Consider the following 23610-nt stretch of genomic DNA (forward strand, 5'->3'; position numbering starts at 1 on the left):
TTCATTGGTATAATATTTTTTGTTTGTTAGTTAAAATGGTGAATTACAGTGAATGATTTTTGAATGTTAACCTAACATTGTATTCCTGGGAATAAATCTCACTGAGGGTTTATTATCCTGTGTGCACATTGTTTGTTTGGACCTACTAATATTTGTTAAGGATTTTTGTGGCTAAGTTCATGAGTGATATGGGTCATTTGTTATCTTTTCTTATTGTCTTTGTCTGGTTTTGGTATGAGTAATATTGGTTTCATGAAATGAATTGGCAGGTATACTCTCCTTTCTGAAAGAGTGTTTTGTAGGATGGGAATTATTTCTTACTTAAATGATTGATAGCATTTACTGGGGAAGCATCTAGACCTGGAGAGTTGAGATGGGTTTTCAATTGTGCTACTCAGACTTTCAATTTTGAAGAAGGTTCTTGCTGAGCTCACCCCTGCTGGAAAGCCCACAAACTATTAATGCCACAAATGCTAACTAGACGTGAAAAGCAATAATTACTAGAATTTTAGCTGTGAGAAAAGATTGCTGTCTATCAAGTTGCTATGCAGGTGGCCTAGATAGAATTTTACTTATATTTGTAATAGTGCGTGACACCTAGTAAAAAAGGACGAGCTCAAGCTCTCACCCCCACAAGGATCATGAGCCTCGATTTCTTCACTTTTATTTCCCCTTCACAACACATTTACCTCGCCAGACGCTAATTTCTTTAAGCCGGTACCGTTTCTTGTTTCTGGGTCCCCGGAACCCAGCTCAGTGCTAGGCACGCTGCAAGCATTCAAACATTGGTCAAAGTGCTGACAGAGACAAACACTGATCATTGTTCTGAATGGACCTCAGGGCAGCAGACAAAAAGTTGAATTCTGGAGTAACTCTTAGAACCAGGGAGAAAAGATGCGCTTTGGTTAGCATACTTTTTCTCTCACAGCCTAAATTCAGGAAGATTTAAATTGTACTAGAAGTCCTGAAGGAAAGTTTTACCTCACTGTAACTTTGACAGGGTTAGTACATGAGGCTCAATAACATATATCTTTGAGGTCGTTAAAATAGCAGACAGCAGGCCGGCCTGGTGGCTCAGTCGGTTAAAGCTCCATGCTCCTAACTCCAAAGGCTGCCGGTTTGATTCCCCCATGGGCCAGTGGGTTCTCAACCACAAGGTTGCCAGTTCAATTCCTCGAGTCCCACAAGGGATGGTGGGCAGCGCCCCCTGCAACTAAGATTGAACACAGCACCTTGAGCTGAGCTGCCGCTGAGCTCCTGGATGGCTCAGTTGGTTGGAGTGCGTCCTCTCAACCACGGTTGCGGGTTCGACTCCCACAAGGGATGGTGGGCTGCGCCCCCTGCAACTAGAAACGGCAACTGAACCTGGAGCTGAGCTGCACCCTCCACAACTAAGACTGAAAGGACAACAACTTGACTTGAAAATCCTGTTCCCCTTCCCCAATAAAATCTTAAAAAAAAGAAAAAAATAGCAGACAGCACTAGAATTTGTGCCATGAACACTAGATCACTTCTACTCTTTTTGAGGATGGAGGCAACATGTTAGACTGGAAAGTATACTACCGTATCTGGGAGCTAAAAGATCCGGACTTGAGGGAATGTGTGTTTACTGATTTAAGCATCAAATAAATATGAAAACACTATTACACTGCAGAAAAAAGTATACAAGGACGGACTAATATTAATATTCATTGAGCCCACAGAAATGAACAGTTGTATGGGTCATGTCAGTGGGAACACAAAAAATTCACTGTCCCTGGATTTGGAGTAGATGCCACAAAGTCAGCTTCGGCAAAACAGGTTAATAGCTAAAGGATCTCTTTGTTCTCTTCTTACTTTCCTTCTCACTTCTCAGTACCTACCGCTTCTCCATCCTCCCATCTCCCATCCTCCTACCACTCCAGCAAGACCCAATCTACGCCTGTCCTTTCAAAATAAGGCCTACCTTCAAATTTCCAATCCTCTCGGCAGAATACATAAATTCACAGTTCAATAAACCTCCCAGAGGATTCTGATTTTTAAATCTAAAGGAATTTTTAGAGCAAATTGCCAGTTCCTGTGTCAGGCAGGTAGGGGAGGTGTTTTAGGAACAGAGGGAGCCTTTACCAAGGTACCTATTAGACTTCCCCAAATAGAGAGCCATCTGCTTGTGGGGCCAGACCAGCTTCCGAAGGTATTTTACTTTCACTGTAAAGCAATTTTTTCTCTCAGCACCCTAGGTTCAAATAAACTCTCTGAGACACTTTGTTGGTGTAGACTTTAAATTCCAAGCTTGGTCTGTTACCCTCAAATACAGTTCTTATGGAAGATTAGTTACAAACAGTTGTCAGTACTTTCGAATGACAGAAAGAATTACAGTATAGTAAAACTGCACGAATTTTTATGCGTGAGATAACAATTCTTTCTTTACCAGATGTAATAACTCCAATTCATGCAATAAACGATGATTACATTTTTTTTTTTAAGTTGCCCTAACTTTTCTAGTTGAGATTTTCATACCTATTTTAAGTCAAGACATCAATATGCTCCTGAATTCCCCTCACCCTCCCTGGGAAGTGGTGAGAACACACATGATTCTCCTGAGACTCAACTGGGCCCTTGAAGACCCAGGCATTATCTCACCCCTTTCATCTCAGTGTGAAGTTCCCTAGGAAATCTTCAGTTTCAGAAATAATGGCCCTGGTGGCCGTTAGAGAAATGTGACACTACAGGTTATTTAGGGCTTCGAAAGTGACCTAAAAGAGAACAGGAGGGAAGTTTTGACTTATCTTGACCATAAAACTGGCAAAAATCAGCATCACCAAATCAAGAGGGTAAAACAGAAGAGGGTTACCTGTGGTGGGCATGCCCTCACAGTGGAGTTTGTGAATGTCTTTTATAGAACCACATAAGATAGTACCGTTGACATTTTACATATTTTACATACAATTTGAATACAAATTCTTAAAATTTATAATAGAACATTAAAATAATCTTCTAATAAAATCAGCCTTAAGTGTAAGGAATTTAAATTTCAGTATTTGTACACTTCTAAATAAATATCTTTGATCTATAATCCTTGAAAATATTAGTTTATGGTGACATGATAGAAACAAGTCAAACAGTATTATAAGTGAAAATAAAACATCAGTTTAAAAATAAACAAACCTAAAAACACAAGAACTGAAATTATAGACAAATCAATAGAATACGAAGTACATGGTAATTAAATATCTACACTGGGATAACCGAATGCATGCTCAACGACACCTTTCAACTTATATAAAAGCCCTTTAAAATTCATATAATCTAAATAAATAAGCAGCAACACAAAGAGGCACTGTACCAGCCAGTAACAAGAGAAAGTAATTTCTCCCTTTTTCTTTAAAACGATCCTAACAGAAAAACACGAAATAATGATCACTTGTTAAAAGAACTATAATTCACGTGTTTTTTTTTTTTTTTAAATGCTGCCTATGATATAAAAAGTGAAAGCAAGGCTTCCTAGATGTTAGGCCTTAGAAGAGGAAATGCCACCTAACTGACAGATTTAAACAAAAACAGACATTTGCCTATTTAAGACATGAATGAATTTTCGCTCAATGACCCATAATAGGTCTAAATCAGTCCATGATATGAACGTACCTTCGAACATCTGAATGCATGATCTGTTAACACTGAATCATATATGATGATTTAATTTCATTTGCCAAAGTATTCGTGTTTTTTTCTTTTTTACATAAGACCAAAATTAAAACATCTAGAGTAGGAACTGATATTTATGTGTGTTCTTAGATTCTCAGAACATAATAGGTGCTCAATAAGTGTTCGCTGAATTGAGTCCAGTGTTCATCATGCTTCAGGAAGCACTGACTCACGATGACACTGGTTGCCTGAGACTCAGAGGGAGCTCTTTAATTTTATCTCTCGTCAGGCCTGTGATTAATTTCTGGCTAGTCAATCAAGTTATTTGTCCCAGATCTGTCATGGTTTCTCATTTCAGGGCCAAGCTGTCTATCATTCACCTGCTCCACAGTTAAGCCTTCTTTGAAGATTTGTGCCTGCACATCTATAGTCAAGTTAAAAGAATAAAAATAATTTTTGTTATTCTGCGTTGGGTAGTTAACTGTCTAAAAACACATGTGCATTCACACACATGCACACACACACACACACACACAAACCGTTTCACAAATGGAGAACAGAATCTGGAAATAACACACAAAGTCTGAATCATGTGTCTCCCAAGGTTAACTAAAAAAAAAGACACTGAAACGATAGGTAACTCCTTTTGGTTTACACACAAACTTATTGCGTGATGGCTGGAAGCAATGTCTTTGGACAAACAAGTGTGAACCAAAAGTGTCCTTTCACCGTCAGCTTGCCAAGGAAGCTAAAAATGGCGCTGCTCCGACACTGCCCTGTTTAATTTTGCGCAGTGTAAGAGGCAGCGAGGTGGATATGGACCCGCTCCCCAAAGACCATTCCTTCCATCTACAATGTTCAGATCAACATCTGCTTCATGGCATGGATTATTCTAAGAGTTCCTCTGGACTGCCATTTAAAGTTGCTGTGTTCGATGTCCGTGGTTCCTCACTGGGGCTGTTCCCTTCGGGACACAACCATTATACAACTAAAATAAAAGCTGTTTATGAGTTTCACTCTGATTCTCACTGCCAGCAGGCCTGTCCCTCTTGAATGCTGCTAGGAGAGGTAGATCCAGTGTTTAAGTTCTGCCATTCCCTGCAGTAACTTAGAGTAATAGAAGTCCACGTTGTCTGCAAAGTCCGTACAAACAGGGGACTCCATGTCACCAAAAGTGCAGTATAATGCAGTTCCTCCAACACTAAGGAAAACCGTAGCTATGCACAGCAAGACCAATAAAATACAGGAACCACCTCCAACTTCATCTGCAAACAGGAGAACAGAGGAAAGTTATATTGACACAAATCCTAGAATCCCCAGTCTTCCCACTGATGAAGATAAGTAGGCGCTTCTATATTAGTCCTCTAGGAACAGGAGTCATTGACGGAAAGCTAGTGCACCAACCGAATGGTTCTACAAGGACCTACTTTTTAGAGTTTGGAGAGTTTGTCAGTGCTGAATTTAAAACAATCTCATTTAGACAACAAATATGACCACTTTCATAAAAAAAGAAGATGAAAGGCAGTACTTCTTTGATGTGCTCATAGCATTGTTTTAGAATATAAATTATAACCTCACTGTTATATTATCTTTGGAGTTCACATCATGGGACCACCTTAGATCAAAGTCAATTTGATATTAAACTAAAATTTGATATTAAAATAAAAAAATGACTGTAGGATCACTCTCGTATCTTAACGATTCTCCATTTTATTCTCATTTTCTTAGAGGAATAGTGAAATTGTAGCTGGAACAGTAATTTCTTTTTATTTTGCTTAATAAATCTGGCGGGTTTGTTTTCAATGCAAATGTCCACATAGGTCTTTCTATATTGAAAAAATATAGAAAGTCTTAATGATCATTCACAGTTAAATAAGAAATATTTGGGAAAGACTAAAAAGTTTTATCATCAGCATGACGAGGGTATATCAAAACCTTCATGGAAGGTAATTTAGCAGTATCTATCAAAATTTTAAATTAATTTATCCTCCAGACTGGGACACTTCTGAGAATGAAAGTGTTAACTAAATAGAATGCTACGACAACAGGTGTAAATCAGGACTGCCTCAGGTCAAACTGGTCCCTGTCATTTAGCCCAGCAAATCCACTTATAGGAATGAGCCCGCAGATTCACACAACACACAATATCATATTCATAAGCATGTTCACTGCAGCAAAGCTTGCTATAACAAAAAGTTGTGAATAACTCAGTTATTGCAGTACAATGGAATAGTCAAATAATGATGGAACATTCATATAATGGCATACTATGCAACTGTTTAACAGAATGAAGTAAATTTAGTATGTTCTCTCATAGGAAAATGCCCACGATTGACGGTTAAACGAAAAAGAAGTAACACTGACAGTCCGTAATGAATCCATTTGTGTAAAAAAAAAAAAAGACATGTGTATGTGTCAGGGTGTATACACACACATATACATACATACTCGTATATACAGAATGTGTCTTGAAAAGATATTAAGACAGACCCTTCAATCAGTACTTGGGGGAAACCCTCAAGGAAGGGTTGAAGAACCTACACTTTTTCATTTGATTACTGTTTGAGTTTTCTCATGACTAGCATATATTACTTTGATGATAAAAAAAATTTATATAACCTAATATAAGCCAAATAGACTATAGTTGGAAGATTTTACAGAAATGTGTGAATATATTCTTCCTGTGAAAATTCAAACACAAGTATCTAAGAGAGTCTCCCTTTTTCTTCTACCCAATCATATTCCCCTCCCACCCCAGAGAGACACTGTTAAATTTGGTGTGTTTCCGTCCCTATCAAACACATATGGTTTCAGGATTTTTATATAAAAATGGTTATGTAATCCTATTGTTCTGTGATTTGTAAATTCATAGTTTAATAGATTTTAATAGTTTATATGTATATATGCAAATATATTTTTATACAAATGAATAAATATGATCATATTCATGTTGCGTCTTTTGGAGTTTTTTATGTCAGTTTAGTATTTTCACCATCTTTCCTTTTTTATGGCACTGATTCCCTATCACTCCCTTATCTATGTTAACAATCTAGTGTATGCAGCTTTCCATATTTTTCTTCATAATCACATATTTATATACAAAAATTTAAATACAGTTTATTTAAAAACATCAACTTTGTTTGTCTCATCTGTATGTGTTGAAACCGCTTAGAGCTGCGCTGTTTGCTGTGGAAGCCACGAGGCATGTGTGTCTATTGAGCACACGTTAAGTGATTGGTTAAAGATGAGATGGCTACTAAGTGAAATAGGATTTTCAGTTCTAAACCCAGGGCTCCCCCTGGGAAGCACAATCCAGTGCCTATTAGTGCAAACAAAGAATTAAGCTCTTTATCCGGAGAAGACTGTGATAGTTACAAGCAAGGAACAGAGGTAAAAGGAGGAGTGGGAAAAGATTATTTCCAAGGCTCCTACCAGCTTTGTAATTGTGACAATTTGGAAACCTCTACACTTTATGTCATACTTAGAAAGCCTATCTACATGTTTACACTGTTATTTGAACAATGCAGTTCTATAAGCATGGGAAGCATACTGATAGGTTCTTGGCTCTATTTCCACTCACCCTTATTTACCTAGGCCTTAGGTAAACCTAGCAACCGCTTTAATTAAACAGAGGCCCAGGAGGAGAAAGTCAAACCACAGCAAGAGTGTCAAATTGCTGCTCTTAAGATACACGTCTTACTACGGAGTCAGAAAGAAATCACTGAAGAGGATGCACTTGTAATTCATAATTATTTTCCACACATAAAACAGGAGTATGAACTACCGCTGAAAAGACAAAAATAGGACTCACTAAAAACACCCTAAAAACAAAACCAAACCAAACCAAATCAAACCAAACCAAACAAAAAAACTCAAAAGGAAATTGCAATGAGCTTTGAACACTGAGGACTTATCTGTGCGATAGGAGGCCATAAAAGCTGTGTTTTGCAACTTGCTCACTTATTTGAGCAAACGAAATGCTTAGGAAATATGTAAGAACCGAGGATAGTTCAATTCTCTGTTTCTTTATAGAAGATAAAGCAAGTAAATGCACATATTCTTTTACAAATCCTGCGTCGTCATACATTCATTCATTCATTCATTCAGCAAATACTGAGAGTCAGTCATGAGCAGTTTCTTTACCTTGATCTAAGGTATCGTCTATTTCTTGGAATCGTACTCTTCGCTTAGATGGTTTCTGTTGGATCTGGGCAGGGTGATCTCCTCCAGTATCGTTCCTCTTCTTTAATATAGAGACCAACCCTTCAGCAGGAGCAACCTGTCAGAGATGAAAAGAACCATTTGTTAAATTATAGTGGGAAACATCAAATGATACCTTACACATAATAGTAACAAGGAGAATTCAACTCAATGGGGAGTTGAATTTCTATTATAGGTTTGTTCAATTCCTGTTAAAAAAATCACAGTCATCAAAATTTAACAGAATAATTCTTTCACTTCTGTGCAGGTGACTGCCAAATACACACGTCTAAAACTCTGAGTTTCTAAAACCCTGACCTGACTCCATGGCCACGCACATTGACACAGCATGACGCAGCGTGCCATGGACCAGAAATCAGGCCTCCCGTAATTACTCTTCTTTTAGCCCCACTTCCCTGTTAAGTAATCTGCGAGAGTCTTAATTATTAGTGCTGAGTTTTGCTTTACAACAGAGGCTGACAATCTACCACTGCTTTTTTCATTCACCAAGAATTTTAAAGAAATGAACATGTCAGACTCAAAATACATTTGATACCAACTTGTAACATCAAAATGAGTGTTGTCCGCAGTTTCTCTGAGAAACTATGCATTTATTAAAGAATGTTCTACTGCTCAGAATATTTTCAGGACTTCTCCTCTGGAATCTCTCTCAGAGCCAGTCTAGAAGGCTCATATTCCTTGGTGGTTTGCAGAGGTTGGCAGACCATGGTCAGTAGACCGAAGGTCCTCTGCCTATTTTTGTAAATAAAATTTAATTGGAACACAGCCCATTCATCTACATATTGCGTATATAGCAGCTTTGGGGCTACAATGGCAGAACTGAAGATTTGCAACAGACCATAAAGTCTAAAATACTTACTATTTGGCCCTTCCTAGAAACAGTTTGCTGTCTAGTATCTCTTCAGTACCCCACCTCCTGCCCTTCCTATGCTACCCTCTGGTTCTCACTTAGGACCCCTCTCTCTTGCCTCCGCCCCACCCCTTATTTAGGAACAAAGACAAAACCAAAAGCTCTTGCCATTTCGGAGTTTAAGATTCCCAGGTATAGGGAGAAAGTGAAGAGGATCCGTTGTTAGAGCCAGGCTGGGAAGCAGGAGCCCTGTCAAAGGGACCCCTACGCAGCTGATTCATAGAAGTTAATCTGTGTGTTGCTGGCCTGGACAAGCTGTAGGTGATGACACAGGTGGGCATTGTGGGCCTAACACTGTAGGTGTCAGTGACTGGCTGCTATCAGATCACTGTCAGCTGAGGACTGCTTGTAAGGTCATTTAGCTGATCAATGGCAAAAAATTCTTAATATAATTTCCAGTTCCAGCCAGTTAGCTTATCTCTGATAATGTGCTATGTATAAATATTACAGACGCTATTAGTTCCTTTTATAACTCAAGGCTTTTAGGGCCAAACAACTCCATAGAGTTTCTACTGGTCTTCCTTAATCATAGAAACCATTATCTCAGGAAAAAAAATCAATATGGTAGCAATTTATTCTTTTTATAGGAAAAATGTATTTCAGATGAGGTTCTTCTAAAAAAACTAAAATACTTTAGTGACATTAAAATGGAAAGTACAAATATGCAAAGGGACAGCCTTTCAAATCTTGCTTTAAAAAGCAACATTAAAAATCCCCTTCACACACCAAACAAAAATGATTTTACAAGCATCCTGCTGAAACTGAGAAGAAAAGAATTCCTAATAACTTCCTTAAGAGCAAGAGATGGAAAATCAAACTTAATTTACTGAATATACTATTACTATAGATATATTTTATTTTTAGCAAATACAAAAAAATGAGGTTTTCATAAACTATTTTCTCCATAAAATAACGTTGTACATTTACCAACAGTGAATTCACATACCACAGCTATTTTCAAATTGCTTTAACTACTTAGAATAAATAATCCTATTAAGAATAGCTCCGAGGATAAGCTCCAGAGTGGCATTACTGTCAACTGTGTATCTTGGTGATATGAACTTTGAATCTACCCTGACAGACCCAACTCTTAAATCAAAAGACATTGCAAACATGAATAAATGGATGTCGAAAGACTGAGAACAGCTTTGGAAATCATCTAGAAAGATACAGAATGTGCTTCCAAGACCTAAAGCCAGTTCTAGCGCAGCAGCTGTGAGGCCCCTACCTTAGCTCCTGCTTGGCCTAATCTGGGGTGTTTGGCGCTCAGTGTTATGCAGTTAAGGGATACAGGCTTTCCCAAGTGGCCCCACTTTATTTGATATGGTGGCAATAAACTTTGGCAAGTTTTTGAAAGAGGGACAAAGAATACAAGAAATTAGTTAGGTGGGATGGGCCAACATTTTGACATCCTCTCCCACCAACCCTTAATGCTTGGCTAATAATCTAACCATGCCCTCTGTTTTCTTCTTTATCTCCCACCAAAACCTTTTGTTTCATCAGGTCCTGCCTCAGCGTCTGAAGTAAAGTATTCTCCTTTCCATTATTTCCTTTCAGTCTTGCTCAGGGATCTTTTTCCAGGTTTCTCAGTTTCTTTTCTAACTGCCCTCTGGTCCTATAGTCTATAGATGGAGAAGAGGGATGACCAAGCTTACCCATAGGAGATGCAAGCCAAGGCAGAAACTCTTAGAAGACAAGTGGAAAGGGCCTTTTCGTTCTGGCAAGAGTTTTGGACAGAGGCCTTAGCACTTACTCCCAGGACAGAAATTCCTCTTTACCACACCAAGGCAGTCAAACAGAAAGAGTTTAAGAAATGCCTTTGGTAGAGTTGTCCTTAATTCTACAGTAGAAGGGAAGTAAGCCCAAACAAGGTCACAGTCTTAGTTTGGGATGTCACTCAAAAGACTGCTGAGTGTTTCAGAGTAGGTTGGGGAGTTAATTTAGGGCACATAGAAATGTGTCTCCTCCAAACTACTCTAAAAAAACATTTCTATTCCCCCCCTTTTAACCGTAATGTTGATGTTAAATGTTAAGAATGTTAAAATATCAAAAGCAAAATAGATTTAAAAACTGAATTTGGTTTCCCACTTCAATTACCGAATTCCTTTGCTACCAAACAAAATATACCAAGCCCTTGTATCATGAACTAAATAAAAGAATGTCTAAGCTATAATTAATGTAATTGTTACTGGTGGCACTCTATGAAAAGGGCAGAATTCAACAACAACAAAACATCCACCCGGCCTAGTCCTGTTTGCAAATAATCAGTTCTTCTGCCCTTTTTCTCAAACACCAACAATCATCTTAAATAGCAATTTAAGAATGAACTAGTTGTAAAAACAAAATTATTTTGCAATTCTACAGTAAATCCTATTGTGACAAGGAAAACATTCAGAGGTCTGATTGTTAGAACTGCCTCCTCACAAAATTAAAGAAAATAGATACCAAATAATATTCTTTGAATGATGTAGGCTTTTCTCAATCCAGAACCTCAAGGCGGGTAGATTTTGAACATGAACACATGCTTGGTTTCCAACTAACCTGAGAATGAACATTCATAAATCATAGTAGCATATTACACACGGTGTAAGAGCCAGCAATCTCATTCTGGAAAAGCACGTGTCAAATTCACCACTACTGTTCTTCACTGAAAAACCAGCTGATGTTTGCTGCCTGCTCCTTTAGATTTGGGTTCCATAATAAAAACCATAACTTAGTGAATCTATATACTTTCGGTAAAGACATTTACATAATGTCATATTTACCCTTGATGAGTCTCTTACAGAGGCATCATCCATTTTACAGATGAAGAAGGCGAGCTTAGAGAGCTTAAATAACATGCTTAAACTTGCAGCACCAGTTACTGGCAGAGCTTGAATATGAACTCAAGATTAAATCTCCTGCCATTTCCCTAATGTGAAAAGATCTTATTTTCTACGACTATTAATATTTTGCTTATTCTGACTTATTTCGCTCAGCATGATACTCTCAAGAGCCATCCATGTGGTTGCAAATGGCAGTATTTCATCTGTGATGGAAAAGGACAGAATCATATGATTTAACCCATATGTGGGATGTAAAACAGAAAGCAACAAATGAAAGAACAAAACGAACAAACAAAAAAACTCACTGACACAGACAACAGGATAGTGGGTACCAGAGGGGAATGGGGTTAAGGGAGGGACACGAGGGTAAAATGGGGTCAAATATATGGAGATGGAAAGAGACTAAACTTTAGGTGATATTCAGATGATGTATTATAATATTGTATACTTGAAACTTACATGATCTCATTAACCAATGCCACCCCAATAAATTTAATAAAAAATTTTTGCTTAGTGTCATGTTATATTAAACCTAATAAGTTTCTTTTGTCTTTTCAAAGTAGTATACATCTCTAGCAACAAATCCTTATCTTACACATCACCTCAACTAAAAGACACTTAAACTAATGGCTAAATCTGTCAATGAGAGTCATGGGGGAGGAGATGGTTAGACGAAATATCTTTTGTGTCATTCACGTACTCTGGAAGGGGATTAATGTCATGGCTACCAGTACAGCAAATTAATAGAACAAGTCACAGCTGGAGCAGGCAGAGGCACATATGGAGGAAAGCCATCTTCCAGAAAGAAGATGATGGTGGATCTCCACAGTGCTGCCTCTTAGAACGCTGAGATATGGAGAGAGTGAAAAAGAAAAAAAAAAAAACCCACAAAAACAAATGATGATGAAGTACGCTAATGCTGAAATTTTATAAGATTCATTTAAAAAGCAAAAAAGATATTTTAAACATAAAAATAGGACTTTTATAATGTATTGAAGTTTCTAGATTAGGCACTACCTCGTGGTTTTGTAATTTGTTTTGGTTTGCTTAAAAGGACAAGCTAATAAGTATAAAATAGGAAAAGAAATGGTAAGAATGTGAAGATACTGTTCCACTTTTTAACCCCCAGTAAAGTGTGTAAATAGGAAGATTTACTACTATCTGCATGCTTTCCTTCACTGCTTCTCACCCGAATAACTGCAATACCTGACTGGCCTCCTCTCTGTGGCCCCTTCCTCCCTACATTCCAGTCTCCACAGAGCAGCCAGGAAGCGAATCAGGTCACATCCGCTCAGCCTCATGGCTTTCCAGCACAGTGTGAATATCATTCCAGTTCCTCAGCCTGCTCTAACTAGGCCTTATAGGAAGTCGCTCCAGCTTGCCTTTTCCTCCTGGACCTCCCCCTTCTTCACTGTGGAACGTTCCCTCTGTGCTGGGCATCCCGCTGGCCTTCCCACTGCCGTCCCCGACACCCTGGCCAAAGGAGCCTGTTCCTCCACCCCACCCACCCGTTCAGTCTCTCTACATCCCCTCCCTGAGGGGTCTTCACAGCTTTACCAATCTCTGAACCATTCTGCTTGTTTTCACGTGAGCTTGTTCATTATGTGTCTGTCCCACTAGAGCACGAGCCTCACGAGAACAGAGACTTGATCTGTGTTCACTAGTGTCTCCCCAGCTTTCAGACTATAGCAGGTGCTTGGTAAACATGCCAATGAGTACGTGAACATACCGATGAGCAGTGTGCACAGAGACAGCACCTAACCTCTACTTATTTGGGTAACACAGCTTTTCCCCTTAAATAATAAAAAACTAAATCTGTCCTTAAAGGTAATTTATTTTTCAAAGTCAACTCAGTAAAAAGAAAAAAAAGTCTTACTGTGTAGAGGTGGCTGTATAGTTTGTGTTGGCTTTATAGAGACTACAAAACTGTATTCAACTGGACCTCTACGTGTAAGGAGTTTGCAATTTAGTGCAGAAAGCATGTGTGTGTGTGCTCGTGCGCGCCCTATCATAACAAGGGAAGGTTACAGCTAGAGGACTGTGGGAGGAATGATGCTCAAGCCCCTCCCTCATTTGAAGTTCAGAGGAGCAGTCTGAGAGGAATAAACGTCACAGACTTCAGCGACAAAAGAATAATGGCAGCAGTTAGCATTTACTAGATATTGACCATGAGCCAGGCACTGCATTTGGCACTCTACATGCTGAAAAGGCACCACCTAGATCTGCAGGATTGGAAGAAATAAATGTGTGCAAAGGAGGTTCCTCACTCCAGAGCGGAGTAACAGAGATGCTAAAGATCAGAAGAGATAATATGCAAGGCGTATTTGGGGGATGGCAAGGAAGCCAGTCTGACTACAGCACAGGCTGAGAACAAAGGAAGAAGCGTAGGAGATGAGGTTGGAACGGTGAGTGGGCCAGATTACCAAGGGTCCTGAATACCAAGCCATAATACAGCCTTTACCCTGGAGCCAAAAAGAGTCACGGGAAGAGATTGCGAAGGCAAGAAATATTTTATAGCAGAAGTTTAAACTAACAGTCTATGTGTTTGCTTTCGTCTGTAGTGTTGTAAAATGCTGAGTACCTCTAGACACGGCAATGGGGACCTTCTCCTTATCCCTCTACAGCAAGGTCATCTCACTTTTATTACCCGAATGGCCCCTTTGGCTATCAGTTTGAGATCCCAAGTTTATCCAGTGCTAATGGAAGACCATTTGGAGGGCGGAGAAGATTATATGACGATGGGAAAACTTATTAGGCAGCTGTTGCAAAAGTCCAGGAAGAGGCAGTGAAGGTGTAAATTAATAGAATATTTAAAATGGAAAAGGAACTGGGTGCAAGAGACATGACAGTCCAGAGAAGCTTTAATTAATTAGGAAATTGAGAGGGCAGGATAAAGAAAGGCAAAGATGAGACCATTTGGCACAAAGAAAAGATAGCTAACCCGTGGATTATCCTATGGGGCTCTTTAGACACTTACATAAATCTCGGGTCAACTGTTTTCCATGAACCCTGTTGTGTTACTGGAAGACTGCATTTCCTGTATTGGAAAATGGACTTTGGCTCCCCGCTAAAGAGCCATTCTGGGCAGAACAGCCATGACTGCTGTTTCTACGACCGTCCTTGGTCTGACATTCACAGAATAGCTGTTTACAGGATGCTATAAAACACTACTGTTTAGTCCTAGCCTCCCATCTTGGTAAGGGCATCCCAAGGTGGCAGGTCTTAACGTAACTTAACTTCCCCGATCTCAGAGATTTTGCTAAGAGATAGAGACAAAGACTCCACAGAAGTCACTTCGAATTGGACAGCTTCTTTGAAGACAAACCGAACAGCGATTCTGGGTTGTCATCTTTCCCCATCAGAAAGTTCTGGGTTACGTCCTCCCCTATTTTGTTTCCTGTGAAAGAGGGAGACCTGAAGATACATCCAAATAAATGTTGCCAATTTAGACTGATGGCAGGGAACATATTTTGCCCTCTTTCAGATTCAAAGCTTTCTAAAGACCCAAGCAGTAATAAAGTGGCTACCTCCTCAGCTATTACACTATAAATTATTTCTAAAAATGGAAAAATTACTTGAACCTGAAGCATATAATATAGTTTCCTGAACATGACATGTCTGCAAATAGATTACACGTGTATACATTAATGAAGAGAATGAATGGTTTATCTCCACATGGCATATCATGTGGCTAGAATCTGCTCACAAGGGGCTCGCTGAATTACATGATGGACACTTTGAATTTGTATAGCATATTTCTTCTCTCAGGTTTTGATGCTAGGAACAGCTAAAGGGTTTAAAAAGAAGACAATGCAACCCATCCAGGTTCTAGAACCCAGCAAGTCAACGATTTATCGGCATTACCAGGTTCCTGGGTAAAGGGGGGTTGGGTTCTGACATCAAAAACAATTCCAGTAAAACGAGTGGTGTGGCAGCAGAATGCCCCCAGAGGCCAGGAACTTATTCAGATCCCTCCCTGTGTCCTCAGCACCTGACATGGGGGGGGGGGTCCCTCCAGAAGGCAGGAAACAATGTTTGCATTAAAAAAAAAAAAGGTTCACACAAGCAAGCCTGCAGTTGGTTACCTGGACATTTTCCTTAGCCCACACCTTAGTCTTAAGGTATAAATATATTTCTCAGGATGGAGAGGGAAGTATTCAGAAACAGTCTGTTTAGCATTATTATAGGAACGTAAATTAATTTTGTAAATCTTAATGTAGCTTTTGGGGGTTCTTAAAACAGCACAGCTAAACAGACTAATACAATTGTAGGAAAGGGGACTATCACCTATAAAAAGTACCTTCACAGAAAAGACAACTTTAAAACATAGTTTCCACCACGAGGTGTTATCTAGTATGAAAAAGTGAAATTATGAGTTTGAGGAAGGGATATTCCATTTAGTTGTAGCACAGCATTAGTTCAACAGTAATGCCTCACCATGAAATGTTCTGTAAGACAAGGAGACTCAACAGCAGCACTCTGATGTATCTTCACGATTTGCACTTAAAAAGCTAAAACTAGACCATGGTTTTTCCCCCATAAAGTCAACTGAATTACTGGTGTGAAAATGAAGCAGTCTGATAATGGTAATCCTTTTCGTATTACAGCTAGATTTGAATACGAGTGTGGCTCTGGTTTCAATAACTTCCTGCACCAGAGGTCTGGTAAAAATGAACAAGGGGACACACACTGGGTGCAGTGCTGTATTATTAGCTTTATTTATTTCAATTTTGCACTATTTTTAAAAGTTGTGGTAAAGTATATATAACAAAACTGCCACTTCAACCATTCTTAAATGTACCATTCAGTGGCATTAATTACATTCAGAGTGCTGTACTATCATTACCTATATCTATTTCTAGAACGTTCATTACCCCAAACAGAAACTCTGCACTTATTAAGCACTATTAAATAATCTTAAGAAAAAATTAAGAAGAAAAGTCATGGTTGATGGACAGTTGACTATAAGTCAGTTCCTTCAATAAAGGAAACTAGTAATCCAACAGTTACAATTATCTTAGAAAGCTTTCACAGGGTTCAATTTTTATGTTTATTTTTTTTGGCTACTTTGGCTTTGTTACTTTTCCACTTTCCACTTGAAGTTTTTTTCAGTGATTTTACAGAATCGGAAAACATTGGGTATAAATAGGACTTAAAAGCTAACTTGGAAAAAAAGTAAGATAAAGAAGAAGGGTAGTTGATATCCTAATTTTCAGAGGAGAACACAGGAAACAGACTGAGAGGTAAATAGTAACTCCATAAGGCTGGCAACTGGTGGGGTCCGTATTTGAACTAAGGCTACCAGACCCTGCTCCTTCTACTATATCAGGCTGCCTCCCTGAGGGGCTATCGTTTTGGTACGGCTTTTATCTTTTCTTACAGAACTTTAAAAAAATGTATTATCAAACAAAGGAGAATGGTCATCTTGATCATCTCCTCCTCACTTTTTTCTTTTTTTGGTTTTTGTTAGCCTCATTACTGATTACAGAAACTTTGAATTATTTATGTTTGTTTTAATGAAGTAGTAAGTATTGTTTGTTCAAATCTAGAGCTTATAAATTAATACTGTGAGAAAGAGAATCCCCCCATACACAATTTAATGGCTTAAAAAATCCACCCAGTATCTCTTAGTCTTATTGTATTTTAAAATGTTTCCTTCTTTCTGTTATACTGTTTTAAAGAATTAAAAATATATTAAGAGGAAGAAACAGAGAGTATATATTATATTTTATCTTCTAGATGTATGAGAAGAAAAATGAGATTTCCTTATAAGAATGTGACTAATCTTGTCTTCATCGTAACCCCTAAGACTTCCAAATGAAAGCCACAGGAATATAAAAATTAGTGTTCACAACACAAACTGTACCTGGAGGCATGCAATATAACTTCTGGAAGCATAAACACAATAATAAAAATAAATAAAACTACTAATGATTAAAAATATACATTAAAATTTTCCCTCATGTTTGAGACCAGGGAAAATTTATAAAAACAAGGCGACACTTAACATACTTGTACATGTGCTTTTCCCCCCATTTTACTCTTAATAGTACTTATATCAAATCTCAAATTTACCTCTGCAATCTCTATCCTTTTTGCAAGATCATCGAGAGAGAGACAGCTGTCATCGGAAGGCAGGTTCTCCTGGAGAGTATAGGATGCTTCATCAGGAGAAAAATCCTGAAGGAGATCTGAGTCTTCCTCTTCACATGAAAGGGACTCTTCAGTATCTTTTAAGCACCCTTCTAAAAGGCTGTGCAAATAGTCTTCTGTTTCTTTATTGACGCGTTCCTCCTTACCTCCCTTTTCCTCTGGGGCCATAGACACCTCTGGAAGCGCTGCACTTAAGTCAGAGACTTTATTATTTTCACAAAGTACACTCGCAGAGCCCTTGGGGTCAGTCTGCCCCTGCGGTGATTTTCCATCAGTGCTCGTGAGATCAGGTTGCTGCAGCTCATCTAATTCATTGTTCTCAAGTTGGTCTGTGGGCAACGCCTCGACAGCATCCTGAAGTGGCAACTGGAGTTCCTGTCTTTGAGTCTGTGAACATTTACCCTCAGAAATCAAGGCAGGAGGTATATGATCAGGGCCCGGTAAAATCAACGGCTCAGTCGTTGACTCGCTGGGAAACACCTCAGGGTCTTGTGCAGCGCCCTCTAATTCGGTCACACCTTGGCAGACCCCTGTGTGAGCCAGCTGCAGGCAGCCGCCTCCCTCACAAGCATTCTCGGCTGAGTGTGGCTCCCCAGACCTGCTGCTCCCCGCTGCCTCGGAGGGCTGGGCGTGGAGCTCCCTGGTGGCTTCTGCGCTGCCGAGTGGCTCCGCCGTGTGGCCCCTCCTTGCAGTTACCAGAAGGCTCTGGGGGTCGGCCTGGCCGGCCATCTGATTACAGCAGGGATTGCTCTCTGGAATCTCCTCTTTACTTGGTTCCAGGCCAAGACAAGTTTCGCTCTCTGAAGACAAAGAAAAACAAGTTGTTTTAAGATTCAGAACAACACTTTGTACAGGAGGGAGTGGAAAGGACACAAGAATAATGTGTGTGACACAATAACCTAACCCTCTGAAATGATGCATTATTTCTCCTCCTCTAGCTGCCAATTACAATGCAACACACTTCTGGGGTAATTCAATATGCAAATGTTTACCTTACTCTGGCTTTGTAAATATTATTCACACTGACCTACACTATTACTGAGACATTTTCCTTTCTCACTTACACTTTATTGTCCTTGGTGCTGACAGTTCACTTATTACTTCATTAAAAAATATCTCTGCTTATGTATCTCTAAACTGGCTGATGTACAAATATGGCATATGCACCAACAGATAATTTATCCATTTGAAAACATGCCCTTCTTGAGCTCTCCAGGCCTGCTACACAGATATTGTCCTAGAATGTTCCTTTCCGATGAGCCTAGGAATTCCCTTTGCCTATGTTTGGAAACCTTGTTTTCTGAACCCCAGGTTTCCTCTTTGGTTATTCTCTCTTGGTGGAACACTTTTAAAGAGAAGGTACATGGAAAGTGAACTTTTTAAGATTGTTCACATCTGAAAGTCTTTATTCCTTCACCCCTAAAAATCAAGTATGGTTTTCTAGGTTAGAAATCCTTTTGCTCTCACAATTTTGAAGGCACTGCTGTATTGTGTCTAACTCCCAGTAGGGATGTAGAGTCTCTTACCATTCTGAACACCAACTCCTTGTAACCTACAGTTTCTTCGTGGAAGACTTAAATTCTTTTCTTTTCATCTGGTGTCCTGAAACTTCAAGTTTCTCATTCTTTGTGTTGGGTACCTGGTGGGACTTTCAATCTGGAAACTCAGGACTATCAATTCTGGGGAATTTTCTTGGGGCTCATGGACTGACCATCTATACCTTTTCATCTTGTTGGGAGACTGACTCTATTTTATCTTTCAATTATTCTAATTATTGTTTTATTTTGGCCATCCCATTTTTTAATTTCTGTGAACTTTTGCTTTAATGTTCTGAATGTGCCTTTATCAGCGTCTTAGTCTTCTTTTCATACACATATTTTCTCTAAGCTCTGGGATAATATTCATTAATTTCTAAAAAGTTTTCATCTGTCCTCTGCACTGTTTCCTTTGAATTTCTCCTGGTGTGTGTGTCTGATTTGGTCTGCATCTTTTTTACCTGAGGTTTTCTTAAATGAGGAAACACGCAGCTCTGTGGTGAAAAGCAAGCCTTCTCCAGGAGTCATTCTCAGTGTGGGACAAAGAGGCGCTCAGCCTTTTTGTTAAAAGGCCTTTAATGTGGTATCTGGAGGTTTGAGACCCGTAGCTGGTTTCCCAAAGAGAAAGAAAGAGACGTAGATGCCGCAGTTCTAGAAGCTAAAGGCAGAGCAGGCTCACGTCTCACCATTCAGTCCATAATATTTTCATTCAATCCTCATTTTCTATATAATACTTCTTTCTTCAGTTGTGCCAGTTCTAGTCCACAATTCCTCTAGCTCATGTTCTCTAAAAAATAAACCTTCAGCCTCCTGCTTGGTAGAGAGGGAATATAAAGCCCTCCTGAATACTATTCCAATCTCCTTTCTAGTCCAACCTTATGTCCTTGACTTTAGACATACCCTCTGGGCCTCCAATTCCCAAACCTTTCCAGTGCAGGAGCCAACATTTTCCCTGTAGACACTTAGATTTCGGCTTTCTCTGGTGTGCTAAGCCAGTTGCCACCCATCCATCTGCGTTCCAGCTTCCAAATTTTTCTGGATGTCACATCTGTTGCTGTTTCCTTGCCAGGTCTGTCCTTGTGGGTTTCTGCCTTTTAAGAATCCCTTGCTGAGGTTTTAATGGTGTTCCAGGAAAAAGTGGAGGTAAATGTTTGGTCTACTATGTTTAACCAAAAATATTTTCTGAATTTTCTACAACTATGTATTATAATATAAAACTTATTCTCGTTAAGGCTTCTGTTAATAGTAACAAAAATTTCTGTTAATTGGCTCTCCTGAACCCCAAACTCTAGTGATGTGTGTTACTTTCTATTGCATTAACTTCACACATATTAAAAATAACACTCCTCTGATGAAATAAAAATGGAATAAGAGCCAAGTGCATAACAGATACTTAGTAAACACTGAATTAAAGAGGTAGTTCTAAAATGAGAAGTTAGACTTAACCTTAGTTATAACACATACTCTTCAGAAATGTACATGCCTTTGAGTTACTTTTTCTTCTCTATCCCCCCATGTTCTATTTAGGGGAAAATCCCCTGCACAATTCATGATATGGGACTAAAGAATTCATGCATTAACACTTATTTCTTATAATTTCTGAATATCTCATAAATTAATATTAAGTACAAATATATGAGTAGTATCAAGCTTCAAAAGGAAATTTTCACAATAAATACTTATTTTAGCAGACTAAAAACCACACTTAAACTTTAAGTCTGAAATGTTGATAACGGTATAAATTAATACATCTTCTACAGAAGTTAATTCAAAACTAAAAATGTACATACCCAGTCATCAGGAAAAAGCAAGTTAAAAACACAACGGACATACTATTTCATAAGTGCTAAAATAACTAAAAGAGACTGACAACATTAAATGTCAGCAAGGATCTGAAGCAACTGGAATTCTCATATATTGCTGATGGGGCATAAAATGGTACAACCACAGTAAAGAACTGTTTGGCAATTTCTTATAAAGTTAGATATGAATATTCCCTATGACACAGCAATTCCACCCTCAATTATTTACCCAAGAGAAATGAAAACATACATACACAAAATGCCTTCCTACTTTGTTTCGTTGAAAATAAGACCTAGCCAATCGGCTCTAATGTGACTTTTGGAGCAAAAATTAATATACCATGTTTTCCCCCAAAATAAGACCTAGCCAGACCATCAGCTCTAATGCATCTTTTGGAGCAAAAATAAATAGAAGACTTGGTATTGTGTTATATACTGTATATTATATATTACATATTATATTATTCCTGGTCCTATATCAAAATAAGGCCCGGTCTTATATTAAATTTTGCTCCAAAAGACACCTTAGAGCTGATCGTTGGGCTAGGTCTTATTTTCATGGAAACATGGTAAGACCCAGTTTTATATTATATTATATTACATTATATTAATTACATTATATTAATTACATTATATTACTTATATATTATATTATATAATTATTATATTATATAAGACCTGGTCTTATATTATAGTAAAATGAGATCGGATCTTATATTAATATTTGCTCCAAAAGACGCCTTAGAGCTGACTGTCCGGCTAGGTCTGATTTTCAGGGAAACACAGTAGCAGGTGTATTCATGATATCCCCAAACTGGAGTCAATCCAAATGTCTATCAAAATGCGAATAGGTAAACAAAGTGCGGTACGGTAAAAAAATGGAATACAGCTCAGCAACGAAAAGGAATGAACTAATGATACACACCATCATATGGATGCCTCTCAAAAACATGCTGAGCAATCCTATTTACATTAAATTCTAAAACCGGGAAAACTCATCTATGACAGAAAGGCACTGGGTGGCCTGGGGCTGGACGTGGGAAGGACTGGCTGTAAGTGGGATCGGGAGGAAGATTCTGGAGTGATGAATGTTCTCTATCTTGACAGGGATAGTGGTTACATGAGTGTATTCATTTGTCAAGACTCATCTAATTACACACTTAAAATGGGCATATTTTACTGTATGGAAATTGTATGTCAATAAAGTTGATAAAAAATGGGAAGGGAATGATAAATATAAAACTTAGGACAATGGTTACTGCGTGGTGGAGTGGAAGCAAGCGACACAAGTGACAATAATTTAGTCCTTAGTTGGGTCTTGGGTTCATAGGTCTTCACTGTGTGATCGTTTGTTATAATGTATCTGTATGACATTATTTTTACATGTTAAATATTACTTATAAATAAATAAAAATACAAATTAATAAAAATGTGTGAACTTCAGGATCAGAGAACTAAAGTTTGGCTTTGAGTTCTAATTAGTTCTGTTCCTGGATAAGTCAGTTAGCTTCCTTGAATTACTTCAAATGATTCACACTACCTTACACTGGTTGTTAAGAGGAACATATGAAATAATATACATTAAAGTATTTTGAAAATATAAAATACTATGTAAATTACTGGAAGACTTTAATAATGGGAGCTTAATTAGAAAAGTGGAAATGAATTATATGTAGAGAACACTGATAGAATGCTAGTATTACGGGGTCATGATAACATGGGCAGAAGAAGAGAAGTAATGAGAGCACTGAACATATATTGAGTTCTTACCTTGGGCCAGGTACTGTTCTAAACTTTTAACATGAAATTACTAATATAATCCCCACAAGAATCTTGCTAATCTTGGAGCTCTGTAAGGGAGGCTCAGAGAAGTTAGGTAACTTGCCTCAGGTCACACAGCTTTAAGTGGTTGAGACAGAATTTAAACCAGATTAATTTTGGCTCCAGAAACAACGTCTTTAACCATCACACAAAAAATACCAAGTAGCATATTATAGAAGGAGCTTAGGATCAAGGAATGTAGAGAGAGAAAGAACAGGAAAGGAAAGTCTAGCTTGTACTACATGTCATACATTATTAGAAATGAGGAATATGAGGGAAAACATGAGCAACGTATTAAACACAAGTAATATTTTCATATTTCTTTTTCTCATATTTTTACATTTCTAAGTACGTATTTATTCACAGAATAACCACTCTGAGGAGACTAATTCTGGGAGATTTGACATTTTCTTTTAAAGATACTGTTTTATCAGACTTGGCAAGATTTCTTGCCCCAGGATTTAGTCCACACCCTCCCCATAAGACGGTTATTAGTGAGATGTCAGCACTATGGAAATCTTTGATAATCCACACAATTTACTAAGGAGAAGCGTGCTGCATTCAGTTAGAGACCAGAAGACCCAGATTCTAGTTGTGACTCAAAGGATCAATCAAGTGACGTAAATGAGGTCTCAGTTTCCCCACCTGTACCACATATTTTGTAGCAGAGGTCAAGGCAGAAGTAGAGCCAAGCTCACGCTAGACAGCAGCCAACGCTA

At 38.5% G+C, this 23610-nt stretch overlaps 1 protein-coding gene across 2 annotated transcripts in view; it reads right to left on the reverse strand.

Moving 5' to 3' along the window:
• Nucleotides 1-1600: 1600 nt before the first annotated feature.
• The window catches only part of CNST (consortin, connexin sorting protein), a 77926-nt gene continuing 55916 nt past the window's right edge, over nt 1601-23610 (reverse strand). The window contains exons 9-11 of one of the 2 annotated variants that reach the window (XM_081039029.1): nt 17656-18533; nt 7768-7903; nt 1601-4889 (exon numbers count right to left, since the gene is read on the reverse strand). In XM_081039029.1, coding sequence (XP_080895155.1) covers nt 4684-4889; nt 7768-7903; nt 17656-18533 — 1220 coding nt within the window. In that variant the 3' untranslated portion in view covers nt 1601-4683. The remainder of the gene's footprint in view (nt 4890-7767; nt 7904-17655; nt 18534-23610) is intronic. The other variant, XM_081039028.1, reaches the window with a different exon arrangement.

This window comes from Rhinolophus hipposideros (genome assembly GCF_964194185.1).
Source record: "Rhinolophus hipposideros genome assembly, chromosome: 26".
NCBI classification, from domain to species: Eukaryota; Metazoa; Chordata; class Mammalia; order Chiroptera; family Rhinolophidae; genus Rhinolophus; species Rhinolophus hipposideros.